At 43.6% G+C, this 26442-nt stretch overlaps 1 protein-coding gene across 1 annotated transcript in view; it reads left to right on the forward strand.

Annotated features, from left to right (window-relative positions):
* GNPTG (N-acetylglucosamine-1-phosphate transferase subunit gamma) overlaps positions 1–26442 on the forward strand; it is an 83796-nt gene that overhangs the window by 10443 nt on the left and 46911 nt on the right. The window contains exons 2-5 of the mRNA XM_085629283.1: positions 19848–19902; positions 21155–21222; positions 24389–24443; positions 24579–24662. Of these exons, the coding sequence (XP_085485409.1) occupies positions 19848–19902; positions 21155–21222; positions 24389–24443; positions 24579–24662 (262 nt within the window). The remainder of the gene's footprint in view (positions 1–19847; positions 19903–21154; positions 21223–24388; positions 24444–24578; positions 24663–26442) is intronic.

Consider the following 26442-nt stretch of genomic DNA (forward strand, 5'->3'; position numbering starts at 1 on the left):
ATTTTAAGTTTTGAGCTGGCTAGTTTTTGGCATATATCCGTTACATTTGATGATCCCTGAGTCAGTGCATCTGATAGTTGCTTTTCTAATATACTAACTTTATTGACCAATGTATCCAAACCAAGTTTATAGAGTGAATTTTGGTTCCATACGAACTGCTGTGTGAAACCCCGTATACTAGCTTTACAAGTATCCCAGACTACACTAGATGCAGCTGAGTTTAAATTAATTGCAATAAACTCCACTAAGTGTACCTTTAATAGTGTTATATAGTCCTTATTAGACATCAAATGTCTAGGGAACGTAAATGGCCTGGGTTTCTGCCGGTTCTGTAAGGTAGTAAACGATAAAATAATTGGGTTATGATCTGAGGCCACCCTCGGGCAGATCTCCATATAGCTATTCGCTAGAATGTTGTCGGAGACCCAGGCCATGTCAATTCTTGAACATAATTGGTGAGGTGCTGAATAATAGGTAAAACCTGCAACGAGAGGGTACAATGTACGCCATGCATCTTTTAAATTATGAATATGTCCAAGTTCAGTTATGGCAGATCGAGAGCGGCGCATCCTATGAAAAGCTCGGTGTCTGGTAGTATCAATATCGTAATCCATGATAAGATTAAAATCCCCCATTATCATAAGCTCTCCACTGCTATCGAGTAATTCTATATTTAACCGATCTATAATAGAAGAATCATCAGTGTTTGGGCCGTAAAACACGCAAAAAGTATAGCTGTTATTTTCCCAAAGTAATTGAGCGATGGCCCATCGCCCCCCTTTATCAGCCTTTGTTTTAATAATTTCAAAGTTTAGCCTTTTCTGTTTTAAGATAGCAACACCTCGGGTTGGAGTATTGCATTCTGAACAGACAATCACGTTGTATCCTAGTTGCCCAAAAAGCTTACGGTCCTTATAAATAATATGCGTCTCTGAGAGTAGAGCTATTTGAGGTTTATACATTTTGAGTTCTTCGGAAACAAGTCGTCTTTTATTCCTACTGTTGAGACCTGCAACGTTCCATGCCATACATCTGATTCTATACATCATCTACATATGTTTCTCCCACCCGCCCATTCTTTTGTAATTCCATATAACGTTTCATTAAAAACATATCATATCTCAATAACTTCCCTCCCATCCTGATCATTTTAGAAAACTTTTCCACCCTACCCCTACAAACCCACCCAGGTGAACCCCACCCAGAGCCCCACCCTCTGTCCCTAAGAGGAGGAAACCCTCTTATACCCTGCTGCCGCTGACTGGGCAGCCCTACAGAGTAACAGCAAAGGAGGTCAACCCGCTAGGCTACATGTATTTATTATTTGTGTGCAATTTTATGTATGATAAAGTTAAAGTTATGATTATATATATATATATATATATATATATATATATATTATTTTTTTTCCCTCCTTCCCTTTTTCCCTTCCCTTTTCCCCTCTTCCTTGCTTTCTTGTTTTCCTTTACCTTTCCTTTTCCCCTCCTTTTCTCCTTTTTTCACTTTTTTTTTTCTTTTTCTTCCCCCTTTTTTTTATCAGCAGTTATCAACAATTATCCAATTAGTCGCTATACGTGTCAGAGAGGCAACATCATGAAAAAGAAATCATTAACGCTTCCACCCCAGAAAAAAAAGAAAAAAGAATTTTCTTTTTTTCCCCCTTTTTTTTTCCTTTCCCCCTTTTTTTTCCCCCTTCCTTCCTTCCTAAGATGCTAATTTTGAGAGCACTTGTTCTGCCTCTTTCTCGTCTGTAAATAAATATGTACGCCCCCCGTTAATCACCTTTAGGCGAGCCGGTTCTTGTAAAAAAAACCTGACCGCCTAAAGATTTAAATGGTTCTATGAGCTGACGTAACTTCCAGCGTCTATCCATGGTGTTCTTGCTTAAATCAGATGTTACAAAAAAAAGATATAGTATCAATTGCAACCGGGGAGTTGGGCTTAGGTTTTAGTGAAACCGCCTGTCTTAACAAAAAATTACCAAAATAGATCAGAAGAGGGCGTGGAAATTTACTCCCCCTATTCGCTAAGTGAGGTGGCAATCTATGGACTCTCTGAAGCGGAGTCCCAATCCCAGTCCGATAGATCGGGGAAGGCCTTCTGAAAAAGTTGTACAACATATGCCCTCGGATCAGCCCCTTCAGACCCTTCAGGTATACCAAATAGTCTGAGATTGTGACGTCTTTGTCGATTCTCCATGTCTTCCAGCTTGCTCTGCAGCCGCCCGATTTGTTCCTGATGGTTGTTAACAGCAGTGTGATTGCAAGCTGACGTTTCCTCAGCAGCCAGCACCCTTTGTTGTAACATTTCCAAATCCTGCACAACTCCTCTGATTTTGCTTTTTAAATCCTGCATGGAATTCTGTATCTTGATATTATCTTCCCTTAATTGAAGGAAGTGCTGCTGTGTTTCCTTATGTTGATCGGTCAGAGTCTGTAAGATAATATTAAGAGGGAGATGCTGTTTTCCAGAACTATCAAGATTAGTAACGAGAAGTATTTGACCAATCGGGTGCTGGAACGCTCACCCTAGTAGGAGCTAAAATCTGTTTAGGAGTACATTCATAACCTGTAGGTGAGCTCTCATCCCCGACTGGAATCGCAGAATCAAGTCCACATGGAGCTTTTAGAGTTATTGGTAAAACATTAGTGAGTCCGCAGGTGGGAGACAGTGAAGAAGGTGTTGGTATGTCAACCTGTATTTGAGATTGAATTTGAGACACTTCTTTTATCTGGTCTCCCACTTGTGAATTGATACCAGAGAGTCGTAGAGCCATATTCTTCACCCCCCCCGTTAGCCTGGATCCATTTACGGAGTGGGCTGTTATCAGCTATAGTTCTCCCACGAAGGTCTGGTGTAGTTACAGAGACATTGGAAATAGCCGGGATTTTACCTTTCTTAAGCTTATATTTAGCCTTAGATCTCGCTTTTTTACGCGAATTTTTTTTGCAAAATCCGCCGTCAAATTACCCATAGTCTCTGACTCCTCATTAGATTCCTCATCTTCGTTATTAAAGCTGATACCTGTATCTTCAGAATTTCCCGCGGCCTCTATCACCTCTTTATCTACTATTTCGCTCTCATCTGTAGGAGCGAACTGTATCCCTGGGTTAAGGCCGTCTAATTCAGGTGAAGTAGAAGCACAGGTCACCACTAAAGCATTTTTGTAAGGCACATCCGCTAAAATGCTGTTGGAAGTTTCAAAAGTTTCTGAGTTAGCGGTGCCTACTAGATCATGTTCGATATATTTGGATCCGTTAGTATTCCCCCTGTCTACTATAAACTTCTCCTGACCACCCAGGGATTCCAAATAATATTACTCTGCCAGCACCAGACAAACCAGCGGTTAGAGAGCACGTATCAGTGCAAGTAGCCATAGTACGAGCTGGAACAGACTCAACAGGACATAGTCCCAGTGAAGGAAGACCCACTGAATCGGCGTTTTTATTAACTAGTACATTGTTATCTACGGAGGACCTCCCTTCCTTATCGAGCCGAGGTTCACTTGTGGCAACAAACAGGGGGGGACGAATCAGCAGCTTACCAGAAATTGGTGCCGGTCTCTCAGATGGGGGTGGTATCTGGCTGTTTTTGTCGTTGTTTTTAGTCCCGTTCGCCGTTAGGGTTAGATTCCCCTGGGATACGACCTCTGATCCTGCCGCTTGAGCATTCCGCCCAGTACGGGTTCCCCGTGCTATCGTCTTAGGAGCCATGATGTTAACAGAACCCAAAGAGAATACGTGCTTGTCCGTGTCCGTGGAATAGAGGGCTGAATACACCGGGAATGCGAGGAACGCGAGTCTCGTTCTGTAAGGCAGGCGGGGCTCCGACCACCTGAACACAATCGGCACAGCGAGACGAGCCGTCCACAGCAGCCGCCGTAGTGCTCTGTAAAGCTGATGCATCGGTTTCAATCGGTACATGGAAGCCTTCCATCGTAACGCCTTATTCTTTATTTAGCCGAATAGAGTCGGTAACGCTGATTAGATGGCCATATCGCTGCAATAATCCGCCAGATTGAGCCCAGCTTCTGAACGAGTGTAGCACGTATAGCAGGGACCTCCAAAATGCTGCAGCTCCGTTGCGTTTCAACCCGCCATCTTGCTCCTCGAAATATTTGTATACTCTTTTGCACTTTATTGCACTATAGACTCCTATTTTACAGCACTTTATTGCTCTAGACACTTTAGCTTCCTTTTTAAAAATGGTCAAAGTCAACAGAACAAAACATTAATTATGACTTATATGTTGATATTTTTGCATAATTTATTGGATCACATGCACTATAGACACCTTAGCTCATTTTAGATCTGGCATGCGATGTCGCATTTGATCATTAGTATGCCAAAATACCATTAGTACCATTACAATATAATGGGGTGACCCATACTAGTCCTTGAACCTGGGTAATGCTCGGTATAGAAAACAATGGTCCTAGACTGATTTCCTTCGGAAGGTATTCGTTAAGTCAAAATCTATGAACATGGTACACATAGAACTCAAATTGCATCATAAGTGTACCCCAGTAGTTTCTCAATTCAATTAAGTATATCCTCAAAAGACACACAAGCACCATAGATAGCTTCAATAGTGACTGTTTAACCTCCCAGTTATTATCACAGATCACTGTGGAGAACGTTTCAGGACAGAAAAGAGGGTTGCTCCAAGGGGAGCGTGGAAAAAGGATTGTGCTTGTGATAATAGAACAGATATATAGGGAGGGAAATCAGAGAGTAGTTAAAACAATCAATTACACATAGTAATGTCTTTAGTAAACTGGCCGTGGTTTACAGTAGCACCAGTTTTACAGTGGGGCCTGTCTCACATGAATTTCAAAGTACTTTTCTGGTTCTTGATGATGTACAGAGTGTGATCCTCTGTAAAGAGGCAGGGATGGGGTGAAGTAGGTACAGATCCACTAGGGGAAGATGTCGACGTTCCGACCCTGGCGCATAGCAGGTGGTTTGTATCCTCTGCGGTCGGGTCTTCCTCAGGACAGGGAGAGGGGGAGGGGAACAACCTGTATCAAGGCGAAGTCCGGATTACAGCCCCTCAGGTGGCGGTCTGCATAATTGCAGCTGTGAAAGGGTATTGAAAAATCCAATGTGCGTTAATCAGGGCAACAGTGTCGAATGAATCTAACACTGGTGGATTAAGGCATCTCAATAAAGCCTCGGTGGCGCAGTCCCGGTGATCAGCGCTGTACTCCTCGAGTCAAATACCATTAGTAGCCTTAATTTTGGCAATACTTTCAGCTTTACCCAGACTTATATTTTACTGCTTCATGGGCACTATAGTTATTATCTAGTCAATGATGAAAGAATACTGTATCCGATCCTTTGTTTTGTCTAATCAAAGGTTATCCTTTTTTCTTCTGACTATGTAACTGACTTTTTATGCTCTATTTGGTTATTGTGAAAGGGTTTATTATTGGATATTTGTATTGTTATTGTTATTTGGATGAATTTGTAAATTTTTTATGGATCTCAATAAAAAACAAGCATTGGCATAGCCAATAAGTCTCGCTTTTGGGACCTTATAAGTATTTAGTTATGCAGCACAATATCCTCAGTGCAACAACATCAACTGTTGCATGGCTAAACACTTATAAGGTCCCAAAGGCGAGACCTATTGGGTATGCCAATGCTTGTTGGCTTGGCCATGGGACTGCAATGCAATATGCCACTGGAGGAGGGGGGCAGCTTTACGGCGCCATGGAGGTGCCTTTAGGATTCGCTCTCTGCTGCCCCCTTGGCAAGACAGACAAAGACTCACAGTGAAAACGTTGCTGCAAACAAGCAGGCAAACAGCCGGCCGATGGAGAAGGAGGGTCTGGCACTCCCGCAAACAGAAAATGAGGCTCTTGTTACCAGTGCTGCGGATTGGAATCAACCCGCCCGCCGCTTGCTGGGTAGTGCTTTCTATAAGCAACGTGCTCAATAGCCAGCACATTGCCTTTCCTGCACACGCTAATTCCAATTATACAGTTTTTTTTTCATAAAAAGAGAGTGAGTGAGTCTGGCGCGAATTTCAGAGCACAAGCACGTGTACGGGAGGGCAGGCGATGAATGGCGCCCTGTGTTCTGTTCACAAACTCTGACAGGTAGGCATTTTGAAACAAAAAGCTAGGCCTCGTGGTGAGGTCTTAAGTCCGCCTAAATTTCTTCTTTCTACGGGCAGTTTGATGCTCGGTAAGATTACTCTACATAGTGCTAAGTTCTGGCCTCTGAATACAAGATGAACAAAAGAAACAATAACAATTAAATACGCCTATGCCTTTCCACGAGGCGCCCTGTCATGACGTAAAGTAACATATCAGTGACCTGTGGTTGCAGTAAAGGCCAGCCTGAAGTGCTTACGGCCCAGGGGAGGCGGATGCAACCACCTGTGGGATAAAGTCTCCGATGGTTAACACCACCAATTCCACCACCAATGGTATCGACGAATACAGTCTTGCCACTCCTTTCTCCGAGCCTCATGTTTACTGGGCTGGGGCAGTGTCAGAAGCAGGCCCTCTGCTCTCCCACACGCCTCTTTCCGCCCACACGCAGAAACGCAAAGCAGTAGGCCGCGACACTGACTGCTCCCTGGAGAAGGGGCTGTCGCGGGGTACCAGCAGATGGGTGATACTTTCAGGTCAACTGCCCTTCGGGGTCTCTGCGGACAGAGGTCATTAAAATGCCAACCGTGTCCAATGGTAAGTGCCCTGACACACCCTAACATCTCAGGCGCCCTAAGCACAAAGAGACTCATGCCCGAGGACGCAATGAAGTCCCACAGAAAAGAGGCACCACAATCCACGAGGAATCAGCACTACAAACGTAACTGGAGGCCCGCGCATTTCTGTTATCACATTTTCCACAGATTCTAAAGGATACTCACTCACAAAAGAAAACAGTTCAGGAGAACTGAATACCCACTGTATTTCTCTAAACATCCCTTGTGCCACCATCCGAGGAAATGATTAGCTGCAGTCTATGTCCATGATGAAATGTTAAAATGGCACACAGCAATGTACAGCTAGTCAGTTCTCCGAGAGCTCAACACACAGTTCGTTAAAACCATTTTCAAAGACAAGCCTGTGTGGGCCGTGCAGTGAAGCAGCAATCTGGGACAGGGTGTTTCAGGCAGGTTTGGGTATGTGTAATGTAAGTTATATACCCTTGTATACAGCTGCGATGGAGCTTGCATCTCAGCTGACTGGACAGGACGATGGCGGGGGGGGGGGCGGTCTGCAGAGATGGTACATTCTCCGCAGCAGCAAATCCACACGATAATCGAGGTTTCTGGGTCCGAATACTCCAGTGTACCGGTGGAGACGGGTGACACTCCCCAACACCGGATGAACACCTCATTTGGGGCTGAGAGGGTTACTTGGTTCCGCGCTGCTCCATGTACCGTAGAAGCAGGCACGATAATTCGAGGGGGGGCTCGACCGAACTGGATGGGGGAGGGCACTGAAAAAGACCTATGCCCCCTCCCCCCTCGATATCCTCCGATGAACGGAAAGCAGCAATGTGGGTCACGGACATGGACTGCGGAGGAGGAACAACACGTGCCGCTAAGACAAAGGAACTACACTGAACCCCACCCCGCCCAGCGCTCTGAGAGACGGCAATATTCAGTATGCAGAAGGAACACACAGGGAATGAAAACAAAGGGGCACTGTACGGCTGTATTTGTGCATGTTCCGAAACTGTCTCTAGGCGCTTTAATTACTCAACAGAAAGTCACTCATGCTGCCAACCTCTGCTCAGGCAATTAAAGGCTATGAATGTGTACTTGCAGGTCATGGCAAACCATTTCAGAGGACTCTCCACCACTGAGCTATCAGAACGGCCAGTACAACCGTAGATATGTGTATCAGAAACAAAATGAAATCAACGTGAGGAAACAGCTCCCACAGCTACGGAGGCCAGCGCTGCCATTCGCCTGGCTCTATCGAAGAATAGAAATGTCACAATGGGAATGTTGTATACTGGTAATGGGACAGACAGGGAATTGGGGCCGCCTCTGGGTCAGGGTCTGCAAAAGGTGGTGCTAGGCAGCAAGTGGGATTTCGGGGCCATGAAGATAGACAAGTAATCGCTGGCAAACACTGATGGTTCGGGGGGCTACGATTAGAAACACTAGGGGTGGGGTATTTGCAACAGGCCAGCATGGCCCGAGCTGTCCCCAGAACTTCAAAGGCAAGTCTTATCTCGCCTGTTTTCCTTGAGGGAGCGAGCAGGAACCATCTGTTAATTACAAACAGATGGTTTTGAAAGCTCACTCCCGCAAGGGAATCGCCAAACGTGCACGCGTTGCCATTGAAAGCAATGCAACGCGTGCATGTTTTTGGGCGAAAAAGCGAACCGATTACTAAAGGTCTCTCCTAAGCAGCGCATGCGCGCTGCGTAGGCGAGACCTAAAAAAGGTAGTGAGGACCTAAAAAAACAACTGTAAGTGATTCTTAAATTTAATAGTAGAAATGCTTTCAAAATTCTGTAAATCACGAAAATAACATGCTCTTTACAATCGTTCGTAGATGTCAGGATCTTGAGCATGCCCTATGATAGGTCTTTATCGGACTGTGGCCAAGATATTGTTATATGAAAATAAATGGTCCTTATGGCACACCTCCAGTAAAACCTTTATCCAAAGTTCACCACTATTTAGTACAGACCAGAGAGGTCTTCTATCCAACAGCCCACAAACAATATTCAGTCTTTGTTATTAGTCCGTATCAACCCCAGTCGTACTGGATATCACCGGCCAAAGCCTTTCAGAACATGAAATCAGATTCTACAGAATTCGCAAATTCAGTTGTGCTTTAATTTTCATTCCAAACACAATTTTCTCCCTCCTTTGTGAACAAATCGTCCTCAATTAAATTCATTACATATGTCCTCAATAGACATTATCCAAACACATTGCCATTTAGATGTTATTCAGATGTTTTTATAAAGTGTCTGAGGCATTTGGGACGTCCATTCCTTTTCCAAGGCCATATGGCTAATATGAAACCAAAGAGTACCAAATCAAAAGTTACATATATTCCAACTGTTACATTTTGAGATCCCACCTCTTTTAGTGAAAATATGTCCACCATCAAAGTGATCCATGCAGTGGCCAAAAACCATTACGTTCTCACACCGAAAGTCATCATAATCGCATGTCAAACAATATCATACTTCATTGTACTTAACACAATAAGAAAAATACAAGAAAAAAGACAAATAACAATTCACATGAACAGGAAATCTGTAAGTCAGCCAAGTAAAAATATACTGGTGCTCACTGCTGGTGACGAGTGTCTAAAGTAAACATGTTAGATGACTGTTATTAAGTGTTGCACTGTTGTATAGCTGTGATCAAGGAAAGAGAGCAGTCTTGGTACTATTGGACCTGTCGGCTGCTTTCGACACGGTCTCGCATGTCATTCTCTTAGACCGCCTTGCATCATCTGGCATAGCTGGCACTGTCCTAGAATGGGTAAAGAACTTCCTGCAAGATCACCGTCAAGTGATCACACTAGGCCAATATAACTCTCAAGAAAAGGGACTTCTGTCAGGGGTTCCCCAGGGTTCGAGTCTTAGCCCCACCCTCTTTAATGCCTATATGGCCCCACTGATTAAGCTAATATCGTCCTTTAACATAAACACCATCTCATATGCGGACGATACGCAGCTAATCTTGGTCTTGGACAATGATACTACCCAGGCGGAAGAAAATCTCCGCAATTGTCTTACAGCGACTTTCAGTTGGATGAATAATAACCACCTGAGGTGTAACTCTGAAAAAAATGAAATTCTACCATTAGGCCAACAAAACTTTTTCTCGCCAAAACTCTCGTGGCCAGCGAATACTACCCCCCCCCCCCCCTCCACCCCCCCCCCCTCCCAAACACAGTGAACGTGGTTAGAAATCTTGGAATAAAATTTGACATCACCTATCGTTTAAACAGCAATCTCTGGCAGTTGCCGGTACCTGCTTCCACATCATAAAAAGCCTTAAGAAATTCTTCGATCTGATTCCCATCTCAGCAAGGCAAACTGTCGCTGTTGCCCTTATCCCCTCCAGGCTAGATTATTGCAATAGTCTCTATGCAGGAACTAATAGAGCAGTCCTGCACAGGCTTCAGATGGTCCAGCATGCGGCTGCACGGCTGGTACTGAAATGGCCCAGGAGATCATCCGCAACAGTGGCGCTGGATATCCTACACTGGCTACCAATTCACAAACGCGTCTTGTTCAAGGTCCTTATCGCTTTTAGGGCCTTCCATTTTCTGGGCCCCCAATACCTTCGAACTGGTTTTTAAGCGCTATTTTCCCTCCCGAAGCTTAAGATCAGCAAATGCCAATCTGTTGAAAATACCTGCTTTCAGATTGGTGTCAAAGGGAGGAAAATTGCTCACAGTCTTAGGTTCAAAGGCTTGGAATAAACTTCCCCCACAACTTCGCCAGATTACATCAGAGTCCCTGTTTAGGAAGGCACTAAAAACCTGGATCTTCGGTGCACCGAACACTCTCTGCAAAACGCTGATCTGATCTCCCATCCTTACCGTTAGCAGTAAACCAGCTCTATTTTCCATCTTTGGTTTCCGTCTCAGCGCCAAGATGCTCCTTGGAGTGATAGTAGCGCTATACAAATATACCATTACATTACATTACATATAGCGACAACCAGTTAACGTTGTGAGATCATTAATGGCAGTGTCCGAAACGCATTAAGCACTTCATAAAGGAAGTAAGTGCCATCTAAATAGCAAGAGGGGTCGGATATAGGAGCTCCAATCCAGTTATCCAATGAGGACCAGGAATTGGGTAACAGACCTACAAACTCGTAATTAGATTCATATATATAACTCTCAAAACTAAGCTATACAAATACAGTATTATCACAGCAATACCAAATCTTCTGAAGAAATTCAGTCGAACTAAGATCATGCAAACCAATGATTCAGTTAAAGCTATGCAGAATAATAACATTAGTATCTGCCTTCCAGATATCTCTCGATTAGAATTCCCATCCTTCATTAATACCCCAATTGGCATGCACAATCAATTATTGGCGACAAATCACAGAGAGACAGACACAGTATTTAGTTAAAGTTAGATTTTTCGAAATTCTTAAAGGAGTGAATACATCCATCTCAATCATTTAAGAGTGGAGGATAATTAATTTCTTTGATTGCAATTAATTACCAAAGCTCTTGAAAAGTTCAGGAAGGGACATAAACCATAACGGCTCAAAGGTACTCTCTCGTGGGAAAGGAGTCTGGGAATAGCGCACACAGCGTATGCATCAGCCACAGGAAAAGCCAATAAAGTCTGCAAGGAAGTACCATAAAGTAAGAAAAAGCAAATAATGTGTCTCTTAGTCTGTGAGAAAGAACATGTCTCTTTTCTGTCACATCAATGTATAATATAATCCTCAAGTTCCAGAGTGACACCTCCTGGGTCACCTCATCTGGTCAGACCACTCAGTCCATTGGTCAGTTCGTATAGGGTGATTGGTAGTGATCATCACGTAAGCTGTTAATCCATCTAGTATGTATAACTGCCAAATAGTCCTTTTGCAAAAGCACATGTGATTTCAAGAGGACAGTTTCTCATGGCAGATGTTCCCAAAGTAGCTAAATTGTTGCAAACAGTCCTTCTTTGCGAATGGGAACTCTCCCAATGAGACATAGTTTCCATTCACATTGCAAGTTTGCATATCCTTTCCATGAGAACAGAATCAAGCAAGTAAGGAAATTGCAGACCTAAATAGAATTTGACTCTTAAGACACAGAATATGAAATAAATAAAAATCTACATTTTATTCATAACCCTGGGATTCTATATAATTCTTTCAACTTAATTGCACTCATAAAGCATTTAAGTTTCATTGTAATTAACACGTGTAACTGACATATTACTGCATTTCCAAAGTACCAACGTGTAAAATAATTTCAAAACAAATTATTAATATAGTTTCTAGTAATTCACATTAGTACATGTATGAAGATTCTTCCCTAAAAGTTTCATAGCATTTGGCTTTAGTATAGACGTACAGCACATTTCTTTCCTTACTCACTTGGTGCACAATGTCACATATACAGATATGGAGTTTAGAATAAGTCCTGAATAACACACATAATATCCTCTCGATTACATCAGTTTCAATAGTGTTCAGACCATATGAATTTATCACTTAACATTATCTCTATTACGTTTTGAAAAGATTCACTAATACTACTTAATAGAGTACAACCTATGTTATTCAAAATTACTAATTCTTATCTAATTTACTCTCGTTTAATGCTTTTATGATGCAGTAACTAAGTCTTAAAGATTTTCTCATGTTTTTTGCAATGTATAGTTAGCACAATTGGTGCAAGTTTGTCATCTTTTCTCTGAAATGTGTCATTATCGGTTTTATGTGCCAGTTAAGAGGTTAAGAAGTTTATCTGCTTCATCACTTACAAGGGTTTGTTTTAAAACTGGATTTAGGGGCCTTGTTTAGCACCTTTTCACCAGTGATGCTGGAACAATTTTCAGAGTGGGGGTGCTTATATCAATCTTACAACACTGAAGTCATAGGGATTGTGTAAGAAATTCCTAGTTTCACACAAAGTGTAGGCAATGTATTTAGGAGGAAAGTGGTAGGGATGTAATATGTAGCTTGCATTAGGAGCACACTGGAACAAATCGAATTCTAAATAATTGTGCAGTAGCACACTGTCATTTACAGACACCACATTGTACATTGAAATGGCCACTAAATTTCCACATGCAGTTTTGTAACTGATAAAACTATATAGCGCACAAGTAATAATGTGTGGAAATTGGATTCAGTGAATATTTATAGTTTGCACATCATCAAGTAAAATTTTCTGATTTGTTTTGATCCTATTAGAATCTTTTTCTCCGACCTAGGGGGCAAGATGGCCACCGACTGACCTCAGTGGGAGCTGCAGCAGTTTCTCTCCCCCTGAGGCATCCAAGGATGTACAGTTAATGGGATATTATGGTACCCGCACTTACCTGTTTAACTCGCTCGTTCGGCTGCTGGGGTTCGGATGTCAGAGACGCCTGCAGAGATCAAGGAGATTTGTTTTGGCTCTCAGCTGTTATCGTTGTACCTCCTGAAGTGCCGTTGGAGCTGTCGGCAAGCTATAGCCCCTAAAGCGAGCAAGACTGTTAAAGAGGCCGCCAAGGACCACCCCCCCAACGGAGGCTGTGCGGGGACTGAAGCCCGGCGTGGGGCCCCGTCGAAAAAAGGCGACGAAAGCGGGACTAAGTCAAAAGATGCCGGCATTGCAGGCAGAACCCGTCTCCGTGCGGCGGCTGTGGAGGGCTCTCTGCGGCAGCCGACCGTTGGAGAAGCCTTCATGTTGGCTTTAGCTTCTACCACTTCTCTTGGAAGGCAGAATACCCCCAGTTTGACGGAGGTTGCAGCACTGGGCACGATGGAGGCTGCCGTGGTGGGGACTAGTTCGGCTAATCCGGCTCAGCTTTCTGCCGCGATTGAGCTTGCAGCGGGACTGAGCGCACAACCCGGACTGGAGCAGGACTTGCTTGTGAACCGGGATGCCGAAGAGGAATCCCACCACCGCTGCCGTCTTCCCCAAAGCCGTTGAGAGAATAGGGTGAGACCGTGAGTGGAGATGGAAATGGAAGTCCTGGGGAATCTGGTGATCGGCCCCCCCAGGTTAGTGCCAATGCTCGTTCTGGCAGGGCAGGCGATAATGGTCCTGTTTCCACCGCGGAAGGTGGTTTGACTGGCAATAATCGTCCTGTCTCCTTAATGGATGCTTCGCATATGGCTGTATCTCTGGGCAATGTTGTTGGCCAGATCCAGATCCCATTGTGGTCCAAAACACCCTTGGGGTCCACAGAGGGGGACAAGTTTTATTCACTTAATGACGACTCAGCCGCCTACGCCCAGTGATCCCAATACCTCAGATGAGACAGATTCGGGGGAATCTCCAACTACACAAAAACCGCATCGTCGTAGGTTTTCGGCTTCGAAGCGACGGGCAAGGTCCAGAGCTAGACTCGTGAAATCGGATTCAGCCACGGCTCGTAAGCTTGAATGGGACTATTCTGCCACAAGTATGACCACAAGTATGACCTATAGAACCGACTCACTGGTCGCTGCGCAAGGAGGCTCCATTGGCTCTGAACCTGCTGCTGCTCCACCCTCACTAGAGTTACTGTATGCTACTCTCAAACAGATGCAGGGGGAGGCTAGACTGGAGAGCCGAAGATCACTCCAAGCCACCAAAAAACTGCAAGGCTCCATGCACAAAGTAAATAAGCTGTGTACAGATATGGCTGAAAGGGTTACCCATATAGAAGATAGAACTGTTGCCTTGGAGGAGGAAGTTGGCAAGCTACAGGTATTCAAGAAATCCCAGGAAAAACAATCCTTGGATAGGTGTTGGAAGCTTGAAGATTTTGAAAATAGGCAACGCAGAAACAATGTACGGCTATTAGGCCTGGCAGAAAACATTGAAGTGGAAAATATCATGTCCTTTGTTGTCTCTTTGCTGAAAGGAGCCTTTCCCGATCTTGCCCACTGGAACTGGGAGGTGGAGGTACAGCGGGCACATCGCTTTCCAATGACTCGGAGGAAGCCAACGCAGCTAGTCAAGGGGATCGACCAAGAGCAATTTTAATTTATATCGGGAACTTTCTCCTAAGACAGGCCATAATTGACAGAACAAGACCAGATTCCAAACGGACTTTTGAGGGACACACCTTTGCTCGCCCTGATTTTTGCCACGTCGGTGTTGTTCGGGGATGGAGACTCCGGCAGCTGATAACTCCTTTTCAGGGGATGGGCTGTGAGGTGTTTTTGTTATTCCCCACCCGGCTTAAGGTCATCCTAAATGGGAGGGTGCGAATGTTCTTTTTGGAAGTCAAGGCACAGGAATACATTACCGAAATGAAGGATGCAAAGGGGAGGGGTGGAGTTGGCCATATGTCGCATGGGGGTCCGACTGCCGATTTGATTATTGATTTTGAATACTGTTTAGTTGATTAGGGTTCTGTGCTGCGGCGACCTGAAGCTTATAGTAAACCTGTTGTAACCCCCTTTTTTAGGTCTCGCGCCTAGTGTTGCAGTGCGCAGCATTGCTCGCGCAGCGAGAGACCTCTTGGAGGGGGTTTCAAAACGGACCTAGTAATCGCACACGCTCGTGCGTGTGCTTTTCCTTTTGGCCCACGCTATTGGCCTTTGCGTGCGTTTTTTTATGAAAGCCAGCACGCAATTGGCCAAAGGCGGGCGCATTGCTCCGCCCATGGCCTATTGGTGTCGGTTACCTGCACCACTGCCATGTGGTTTCAATTATCGTGCCCAGACACGGGTGCGATAATTAAAACCACATGGCTCGCTGTGGCACGTTCGCGCACCACTCGTTTACGTGGTTCCTAAAACTCGGGATTATCTTTTTTTTGTTTTTTTCTTGCGTGCTCCCAGGTAAGGGCTCCAGACTGTGACGCACCAGTAGGCGCACACATTGTGGTCTAGCTGAGAGCCCTGGTTCCTAGGACTAGTTTTCAAGATTCACAATTTAACACCAGAGCACTTCATTCAAGCGTTGTTATTAAACTGCGGCTCCTTTCGGGCTTCTCTCGCTTCCTCCACCTGAATGCTCATGGGGAGGTGAAATGTTTACAATTTGTTCTGTTAATGGATCAACCGGTGACGACCCTGAGGTTCTTGAATTTTTGGATACTGAGCTTGCAACATGGCCCACTCCTGTAATAATCTGCGGGGATTTTAATAGGGTTGGGTGGGCTGTGGGGCAATCTGGGAGGTGGATATTCCGGTTAAAAAAAGGAGGTTTTTTTTAAGCTCTCACGAATTTAGTTAGGAATAATTGACTTACTGATGCGTGGGCTTATTTAAAGCCCGAAGAACCTGGTAGTACGTTTTATTCACCTCCCCATAAGTCTGTTTTTCGACTTGATTATTTCTTTGTGTCACACTTTTTCATCTCAAGGCTTAGGATAGAGAAATATCCCCGGATACTCTCGGACCATAACCCCTTAGTTCTCACAGTTGCCTTTACTGGGGGGGGTAAGGCCCGAGCGGGTCTGGACCTTTGAAAGGGGGCTTCTAAAAGACCCAGAATATGTGCTCCACATGAAAGGATGGATTAAGGAATTCTGGGATATTAACAGGGAGAGCGCTCGCACAGGGATAGTCTGGGACGCGTTTAAAGGGGGGGTTAGAGGTGAGACATTGAGTTACAGTTTGCCCTGGCAGAACAAGGTGGCACAGCAAGAGGAAGTACTTAGTAAAACTCTGATCAGGATAGAGGAGGAGCTTGCTATTAATATGAATAAACCAATTGAGGATATATTGCTCCGATTGGCCCTAGTCAAGGCCGATGCTTGAGATCGGATGGCGGTTAAGGCTGCGGAAAGCTTCCTGGCAAAAAGAGAGCATTGCTGTGAGTTCAGTGAGTGGGTGAGGCATACTCTCGCAGTTAGATTGAGACAAAAGAGCACATCAGGGGAGATTCTTGAAATTGTGAATGATAATGGGAGTATAACGGCTGACCCATCAGGGATCCGGGAAGTGTTCCGTCAATTCTATCAACGCCTATATAGTGAGGAACCTCCGATGGAGCAGAGCTAAATTCAGGAGTATTTAAGTAAAATTCCCTTGCAGGGCATTGACCCTGAAGACAACGAGATTCTTGATGCTGTGCTGACCCAGGACGAGATCTATGGTGCATTGTGCAGTCTACCCTCTGGTAAGGCTGCTGGTCCGGATCAGATTCCACTACAGTTTTACAAAACCGTTGTGGATTTAATTGGACCTGATTTGGTTGATATTATTTGTCAAGCTCAAAAGGGTAGTTTTGCTCCCGAGTCATGAGCAGGAGCAGATATTATAATTTTTTTGAAAAAGGGTAAGGCACCTAGAGAACCGGGGTCATATAGGCCAAGAACAATTATGAATAGTGACGTCAAAATCTTTTCTAAAGCTATGGTGAAAAGATTAAATCATATTATTGGGAAAACAATTCATCCTTGTCAGCATGGGTTTATACCTGGGAGGGGAACAACGCAGCATATTCGTCGGATAATAACTCTTTTCGATGCAACTGAGGTCTCGGGCGACCCTATGACTGTTATGCTTTTGGATGCTGAAAAAGCATTTGATAGGGTCTCCTGAGACTACCTATGGGAGACTTTGAGATGGTTTGGCATCTGGAGAGGATTCATTGATGCTATTCAGGCTCTGTACAGCGTACCTACAGCTCGGATAAGATTGAACGGGGGTTGTACCGCACCTTTTTTTTTTAATTAAGCATGGTACAAGGCAGGGCTGCCCGTGCTCCCCTCTCCGTTTTGTCATCTATATAGTTCACCTAATATGGTTGCTGGAGGCTAATAATGGAGTTAAGCTTATTGTTTGTCAGGGGTTGGAAACAAAAGTATTGGCTTACGCGGATGATGTCGCCATCATTACCGCGAATCCCTCAACTGCGCTAGTTGCAGTTGAGCTGGTAGCACATGACGTTGGCAGAGTCTCTGGGTATGCCTTAAATAAGCAAAAAACCCAGATAATTAAGAACGGGAATGTGGATTTGGACGATCCGCGAGTAACCGAATCAGCTGTTTAACTGGGCATTGATATTACGCAGGAACTGGGGAAGCTAGTGGCAAGGAACATCGAGCCCGTAATTGGGAAGGCAAAATCAGATTTTGACAGATTTAACAACTTACATATGTCATTAGTGGGCCGCTGCAATGTGGTAAAGATGGTGTTTTTACCTAAAATACTCTACCTGTTCAGGGCACTTCCTTTAGAATTTGAAATACATTGGTTTGCGGCACTGGAGAATATGGTAAATCGGTTTATCTTGGCGCATGGGAAAACCAGGAGGGTTCTTAGGTTTATGTCACTGCCTAGGGAAAGAGGTGGCTTTGCCATCCCTGATTTTAAAACCTATTATTGGGCGGCGGCTCTCCAATATATGAGTATCTTGTTTTTGAGGATGCCCTACTGATCCCTGGGCCGATGCAGGGCTCCCGGATGTGTATAAGCTACTGCTTGGCAAACAAGCAGTGAACTGCTTTATGAAATTTAGCGAGCCTATCTACTATAAGAAAACAAAATTCAAGACCTTGCTGGCAGCTTTTAAAATCTGGGCTGCACTTAAAAAGAAGACGGGCCTTGGGAGGATTAATTGCTATACTCTGCTGTATAAAAATCCTATGCTTCCTGGAATTTTTTCTGATGTAACTATGGCAGAGTGGGCGAGGCGGGGGGTTCGGAATGCTGGGGATCTAATATGGACGGACAGAATCCGTCAATTTAGCGATATTCAGACTGAGTTTGGCCTTGAAAGAAGTAATTTTTTTAAATATCTGCAGTTACGAAGCTTTTTTAGCAAGAAGGTGGGAGGGTTCAATGGCTTCGGCAAAGTCAAAGTCATTGATGCTATCAGAGATGGTAGGAACTGCACTATAAAGATAATGTATGCTGAATTAGTAGTGCTCAAGCAAGGTGATCTGGACAAACATGGGGAAAAATGGGCAGAACGGTTGGGTGTAGAACCAAAGAAGTTTCTTGACTCCTTAGAACTGGGTCAGACGGTTGTGTCCTCGGCAAGGCTTCAAGCTCAGCATTATAAGACTATCTTTGCACTTTATTACACCCCGGCGAGGATTGCACAATGGGGGGGCAGGTAGGAGTTAGTGACTCGCCGGATGCTGATCTAGCTCATATATTTGCGTTCTGTCCACATCTTGAAACCTTGATAAACTCCATCGAGAAATTTCTTGATCTGACATTGGGCGTGAAAGCTAAGCTAACCCCAGCTCTGATACTTCTCGGGGTTACCTTTTCCTGGCTATGGCCGTAGTACGGATATGCATCGCTTCTGCCTGGCTAGACCCAGTAGCCCCAGCATAGACTCGCGCGGCTGTTGTCCATGTTTAATTTGGAAAGAGCTATTTATGAGAGAAAGGGCAAAAGAGGGAGACTGCTGGGTAGGCGCATCTGGGCTCCTATTTAGAGTTGGAAGGAGTCTCAGGCTCTAAATGGCCCCTGATTTATTTGATTGTGTCGGCGGGGGAATTTATTGTTATTGTCAGTCATATCAAATTTTGCAGTTTGTAAATTCTGTTGGATAAATTGTGATTTTTATGTGCCTCTCAATTGCTTTGTGAAGCAGGATGACATTCTGTTTTCTTTTTAGATTAAGAAGATCTGATCAACCCTCACGTTTTAATATGTCATATAATTCTGTGCTGTTTATATAAAAAAAACGTAATAAAAATTTGAAATTATAGAATCTTTCTCTCTCCATACACTTTAGAATTTGTTTCATTTTTGCTTTCCTAACTTCTTACTCTGAAATGTGTGCAGTTCATTTACACGTATTTACATTTTGTTGCATTCACGCTACATGTACCCTAGTAAGATTGTCACACAGTTCACTTTAAAAACTCCTCTCACTTTCCAGTCAGAGAAAGAAGAGTAAACACCAATCCCTATGTTAAGAGTAAAAGCAATTTGTCAGAACACATAGCCTGATGTTTGACCTCTGTATTTGGAGCACAGTAAATGTGACCAGATAAATGCAAAATGTAAAGCATCTTTATTAATTGTTGTTTGCCGACCTACCAGAATTGGGCTGGCTACCAACCAGTGGGTCGTGACCCACAGTTTGGGAAAGGCTGCACTAAAGGTAACATTCAAGCAAACTATACATGCTTTAGCATCGTATCACAGTGGGATGAACTAGCGCCACAGCACAGGGTCACTCGTTTGATGGAGCAGGCAATAGGATTGTGCGCCTGTTTATTAATAAACTTAAGTACCAATGCCCGCTGTTTCTTATTGTATTACAGCACAACTTGTATCGTCTGCAAAGATGAAAATTGTTGAGGAGCCAAACACTTTTGGGTAAGTGACACTGTAAAGTCTTATTCTCATAACCCTTTCTTGCCGAATGAAGAACTATAAGAGCTCTTGAGAGTGGTGTATGTGGTGCCACCTCTTCTCACACGTGTAGCCTGCCAATAAATAAAATGCGTTCTTCTTTCCCAATTTAAGACTACTTTTTCTGTTTACAGCAATGTTACATAGAGAGAAATTATCAACTTAAAGTATTTTGTTCAAAGTTTATGGCATAATCTGTCCTCCTGGACCACAGCGCGCCTTGTGATGGAATTTTGCGTACAGTAATTTTGTCTACAAAGGCCATCATCTTGCAGTTATCCAAACTTCAAGGAAAGTGATCCAGAAGTTACTGTAAATAAATTTTTAAAAAATAAATTAGCTGATCTTGCTCAGTAAGACACATGCAGTGTTTCATTAAGAAAAGTATCTAGAAGACTTCTTACGCTCTCGTCAGACTCTAGTTAGCCTCAACCCTAAATCTAAGTGAAAGGACCTGCATCAAAGAACCAGTTGTATCCCTGCTACTGTCCATATAACAGATGCGCAGCCTAGTCGAAGGGGCTCACTGCACTAGCAGTAACCTCCTTCAAGTACTGGACCCACTGTGTACCAAGGAGCCCACCTATGGCCTTGCCCTAAGCATAGAGCAGTCGTCCATATTAAAGACCTGCAACTTCCAGGTAATTGAAGCTCTCTAAACTGAACTTGCATGAGAAGAGAAAGGAGTATGTGTCTCCAACCTGCACAACATTTACATTTCTGTCTTGACCTGATGTGGATTTTTTGCCAAAGAATAGGGCCAGATTGTGTGTCTGTTGGTAAACTGTGGAATCAACAATACTCTGCCCCTCCCAGTACCTGCTGCAGCCCACAGTTATTACCATCTCCATCCCCTGTACTTGACTTTCCTTGTATCCCATTGTTTGCACAGTGCTGAGCCGCCTTGTAGCTAGAATCAAGCGTTCTAAATACCCGTTGTATATCATGAACATACTCAGTGTTGTAATGTGTGATTGTATAAGAGAGAAATGGACATCTCCTCAACATACATGAAAATATCGTTTTGGCTTTCTAATAGCGCCCAACTACTTGTGTCCTTTCCTTTTATAAAATGTTCCCCCATCACATGCAAACAGTGCATTTAATTTTTATTAAAGGAGGTATAAACACAAATATCTGATGATCCCAATAAATATATGCTGTGTGGCAGTATACCTTTTCTAAATTGTCATTTTTTTTGTTTCCTATGGTCTAGGTTAAATAATCCATTTTTGGCACAGTCCAATAAACTGCAACCAAAGGTTGAACCTTCTTCAATGTCAGGTATCCAGCTGTGTCTTGGATTTTATTGGCTGTTTTTAACATATGTATGTTCTAAGGAAATGTCATTATTTTCAAGAAGTACCTTCTTTTTCTTTCGCCTAAACATCAGCTGTTGGGTCATTAGCTAAACATATACAGAGCAGTCACATATTATAGAATGCAGATTGCTAATTTATATATGTTTTTAAAATTCTTTTTATTAAAGTGTTTTAATAGGAGAAATTCTTTGAAACTACCAATAGACTCCCTCGGCAAATGACATTACTGAGCTCTGCTGGTGTCATGAAAGAAATAACTTGAGACATAATAACAAGGGCTAACCATTTTCTGTCATTTGTGGCCACAAGTAAAAACAAGCATTGGCATAGCCAATAGATCTCGCTTTTGGGACCTTATAAGTGTTTAGCCATGCAACAGTTGCATAACTAAATACTTATAAGGTCCCAAAAGCGAGACCTATTGGCTATGCCAATGCTTGTTTCTGTTTATCGCTGCTCTGTAGTAATGGTGGCGCATGGGTGCCACCATTACTACAAAGAAGTAATAAACAGGAAAAAAAAACTGGTTCCCGGAGAACATCAAAGCGGCTGTGCGGCCGTGAAAGTGATCGCGATCGCGCACATGCACTGTAGCTCTAGGCTACCGTTGTAGCACTTTTTTGAGCCCTCACAAAAAGTCTCGCCAGACCAGCGCATGCGCTGGGTCAGGCGAGACCTAAAAAGGTTTTAGCGGTTGTAAATGGAAAAAAGGGCTGTTTGCGACCACTAAATAGCCTTTTGACATGTACTAACCCTATTTTGCGAGTGGGTAACCTATTACGGACTTGCAAAATAGGATTTGTGAGTCAGTATTAGGAAGGGGCATGTCAAGGGCATCCCTTACCAATAGCGAGTCGCAGGAGGATGCATAAATGTTTTGCGACCGGGATACGGTCGGAAAACATTTTCAGTTTACTACCTACTTCAAGTAGGTGTAAGCCAGTCGCAAACGGGTAGGAGTCCCCAGGGAACCCCTTCGTGAATGGTTACAATTTTTTTTTTTTATTGATGAAATTGAAACATTTATTTTTTTTCTTTTTTAAATGAATCGACGGCATTGAAATTTGTTTTTTTTAGCAACTTTATTTAGAAGCAAATGCAGACATTGTAGTCTGCTGTCTCCACCAGGCCACCATCCCTGTGTTTTTAGTGTTTCCCAGTGGGTCTCACATTGCGACCTACCTCATGAATATTGATGTGGTAAGTCAATTGTGACCCATTAGGAATTGCTAAATGTGCCTGAGAGACATTAGTACATCATATTTTGTGACTTCCTCATTGCGAGTCGCAAAAAGTCGCAATTAGGAATTCGCAAAATGAAGCGGCCGCACATGTGACCTTTGGAGTTTGCAAGCAGGTGGGGGTAAGATTCAGTTAACAAGTTACAAACACTTCTGGCTGGCTTATTGGACTTTGGACATTTATCTGTGTAAGTCTACCCATACCAACAAGGACTAGTCTACTGGTTCAATAAAAATACCAACAGAAACCTAAAAACTGCATTATCTAGGTGTGAGGTCCACTAGGATTTGCCCCATAACAGTATAGTAGACATCCGAAAATTAATTTGCCAGCAACTGGATCCAGTACAAAACACTCACAGCTGAAAATGTCTCCCAGGGGCAGGGCCCGCGTAAATAGAAACAATAAGAAATCTTGGGCAAGCTGGAGAGCAACAGCTGCCTAAAACTGAACTCGGAGAAGACCGAGGTCCTCGGACCCTCCCCCATGGAGTGGGACAGCTCCTGGTTGCCCCCTGCCCTCAGACACCCACTCATCCCGACGGACTACGCCCGGAACCTCGGCATCATCCTAGACTCCACTCTCACCCGCCAGATCAACGCCGTCGCCTCTACCTGTTTCAACTCCCTCCCCATTGTCCGCAAGACTTTCAAGTGGACCCCGTCCCTCCCCCCCCCCCCCGAATGCAGAAAGACCGTCACCCACGCACTCATAACCAGCAGATTAGTCTACAGCAACGCACTCTATGCCGGAATCAACAAAACCCTGCTATACACAAGCTGCAAACCATACAGAACACCGCAGCCAGACTCGTCCTCGGAACCCCACAACACTAGCACATGACCCAGCACCTACGAGACCTCCACTGGCTCCCCATCGAGAAGAGAGTGACCTTCAAGCTTCTCACCCACGCCTACAAATCTCTCCACAACATCGAACCCGAATACCTCAACGAAAGAGTCTCCTTCCATGTACCCAAAAGGAACCTCCGCTCCGCCAACTTCGCCCTGGCAGAGACCCCACGCATCCGCAGAACCAGAGCAGGCGGAAGAGCCTTCTCCTACGTGGCAGCAAAGACCTGGAACAAGCTCCCAGTCAACATCAGATGCTCCCCCACTCTGCAAACCTTCAGTATGTGCCTCAAGACCTGGCGCTTCGACTGACCTGGAGCGCTGCCCCCCCATCCCCCCGCCCCCCCAACGCCTTGAGACCCTCATGGGTGAGTAGCACGCTTTAGAAACCCCTGATTGATTGAAAACTGATGTACCTCAACCCAGTCCTACGAGCTCCAGGGGAAGAAGAAATACTGAGCTAAAATTCTTTCTCCCATGAATTATGCTTCAACTTCCAGTGTAGGGCAAAAATGCCTGCAAGTAGAGATGGAACCTAAAGCAGAAAGCCCCAGCTGTGATAATGGAGGGGAATCTGGTTTATATCCTATCGTGAACATAGATAAGTGTTTGGCGGAGAACATTGTAAACAGAATTGGTCCAGTCAAATAAAAATGAATATATTGAAAATGGGGACAAAAGTTCAATATTACACTAGATGTTTTTGTGGCTGTTTCTGATGTGACTGTTCAAACGTTTTACTTAGTTTTTCAACTAAAGAGTTTGATATTATTGAATGTTTTTCCATCATCACACCATTATAGCCAGCAGATAGGCTTACATTGGAGGAGGCGAGGTGCTCTTTAGTTAATTTCCACAGGATGGCAAGTGATGGTGATTTAAACATTTCTCATTCATCATATAAAACTTATTTAGCAGTACCACCTTAACCAGCATGCCTGCAGGATGGGAGTTTGTAGCTGAAAGAACATGAAATAGAACTTGAGACTTGCACATCATTAGTATAATAATCAAATTGTTTTATCTGACTCTTAGGTCCCCCGCATCTTTTCCGCCTGGCTGGAAAATGTTTTAATTTTGTGGAATCCACGTAAGTAACACAAACTAGCGTTTTGTCTTTGACAGATTTTTTTTATCTCAACATTAATTAATACAATTGATTTGGGGGATTGATAAGATAACACAGTACTGCACTTTAGAAGCCTTTTTCGTCCATGTATTTCAGATATAAATATGAATTTTGCCCTTTCCACAATGTTACCCAGCATGAACAGTCTTTTCGGTGGAATGCGTACAGTGGGATTCTAGGGTAAGACTTTTTGTATTTTAATCTATGATCAGAGAGCAGTGAAAGATGATGCTTGGCCCTTTTTCATTTATTTACTTGCTGTAAATGAGTCCTTCAGGGTCTTGGCTGGTCCAAGAAGGAAAGCTGTCTAAATAGTATAGCTTTAGGGGCTTTACTCAACCTCAAATTGCCAACCCACAAATAAATGCTTGTTTGATTAAGGATAGTATTTTTTTAAACTATAAAATATGGATTTCATATTTGACCTAATCGGTAGGTGCCCATGGCTTCCAGCGTTAAGGAAGTATATCTGACACCAGGAAGGGGATGACCTGCTAGAGGACTACACAAACTACTGGGGTAGAGTTTGAAGCACAGTCTCTACTGGTAACTCTGTAGAGACTCGCGAAGTGATGATGCAACAGAGAATGGCCTTAATACACTGAAAGAGTGGAACAATGATATCTTCACATAGATTAATTTCTCATCCTCTATATTTAGAACCTGTTTGCCGTGTAGGACCCATTTTTAGGTCGACACCACGAGATAGCACAAGCTGTCTTGTAGCAAAAGACCTATTGTGAATTTGCTAAGAAATTAGAGTGGGTTTAGAGCCTGCCCACAGCTTTAATTTGTTGGGTTTATTGTCACTCTGATTTCTTTGCTTCTTATTTGACCGCTTTCCTTGTTAATCTTGTTAGTCTCTTCCCTTTCCCTTCCTCTTGAATAGCCAACTTGTGCCCTTCTGCTGCTCACTTTTAGGGAACTACTTTATCATTGTGGTCAAAAACTCCATGAGAGTGGATGTGTTTTCCTGCTCTTCCCTCGTGTGCTTCCCCATGCACTGTGTTGCATTTCTCTTTTTTCGCTCCCCCCTCTGTGCTGCATCGTTCATGCTTAACCCCCACCTTTGGTTGCTCTACCCTAGTTTGCTTCTTCACCCATCCTGCCCCACTCCCAGTTGCTTGCCCGCTACCCATTGTCCCCCAAATCCACTCCTCTGTGGAGCAGAACTTGTGTGTGTGTGTGTGTGTGTGTGTGTATATATATCTATATCTATATATATATATATATATATATATATTCTTAATTAATTTTGTATGCCTGGAAACTGCTATTTGCTGCTGGGCTGCTCCACAGTTTAAAAAGTGCTTTCACACCACTGAAATCACTTATTTTTAATTTATTGATCCAAGTGGCTTCCGCCATCTTGGAGCGGTAAATAAAAATGAAAGGCACCATGATGTGGCCATGTCATTCCTTAGGCGTGTGCATGTGTGACAATATGCGTGCCGAAGGACTGGTGTAGCACTTTCAGACTCTTTATTGTGCCTTTATTTGTTTCACTTTTTTTGTGCTGATGCAAAGGCAAAAACCATATTGCTTTTTAACAATGTTGTACAGCATTGCAAAAAGCATTACCAAGGCCAATAAGTCAGTAAGGTGAGAGTTGTTGGCTTTCCCAATGCTTGTTTGGCATTGACAACCGTTTTATACTGGTCTATACTGTATGTTCTCAATCAAAATGTAGACGGTTCTTTGCATTACAACTTATTTCCGTCTACACATACATTTCAAGTCTCTTGATACTGTAAATACTCACATGATGCAGTTTTCATCTGAACTGATACCACTAGTTACTGACTAATTTTTATAATTTATCTACGAGTGTGTACATCCTCAACACTGGTCCCATCTTTTGGAATTCTTTGTCTGTCAAAATCTATGTCACTTGTAATTTTTTACGACTGACAATGCATGCATGTCTAATCTTCATTTGTTGTTTTGACATATGACCTAT

The sequence above is a fragment of the Triturus cristatus genome, chromosome 10, assembly GCF_964204655.1.
Source record: "Triturus cristatus chromosome 10, aTriCri1.1, whole genome shotgun sequence".
Lineage (NCBI taxonomy): Eukaryota > Metazoa > Chordata > Amphibia > Caudata > Salamandridae > Triturus > Triturus cristatus.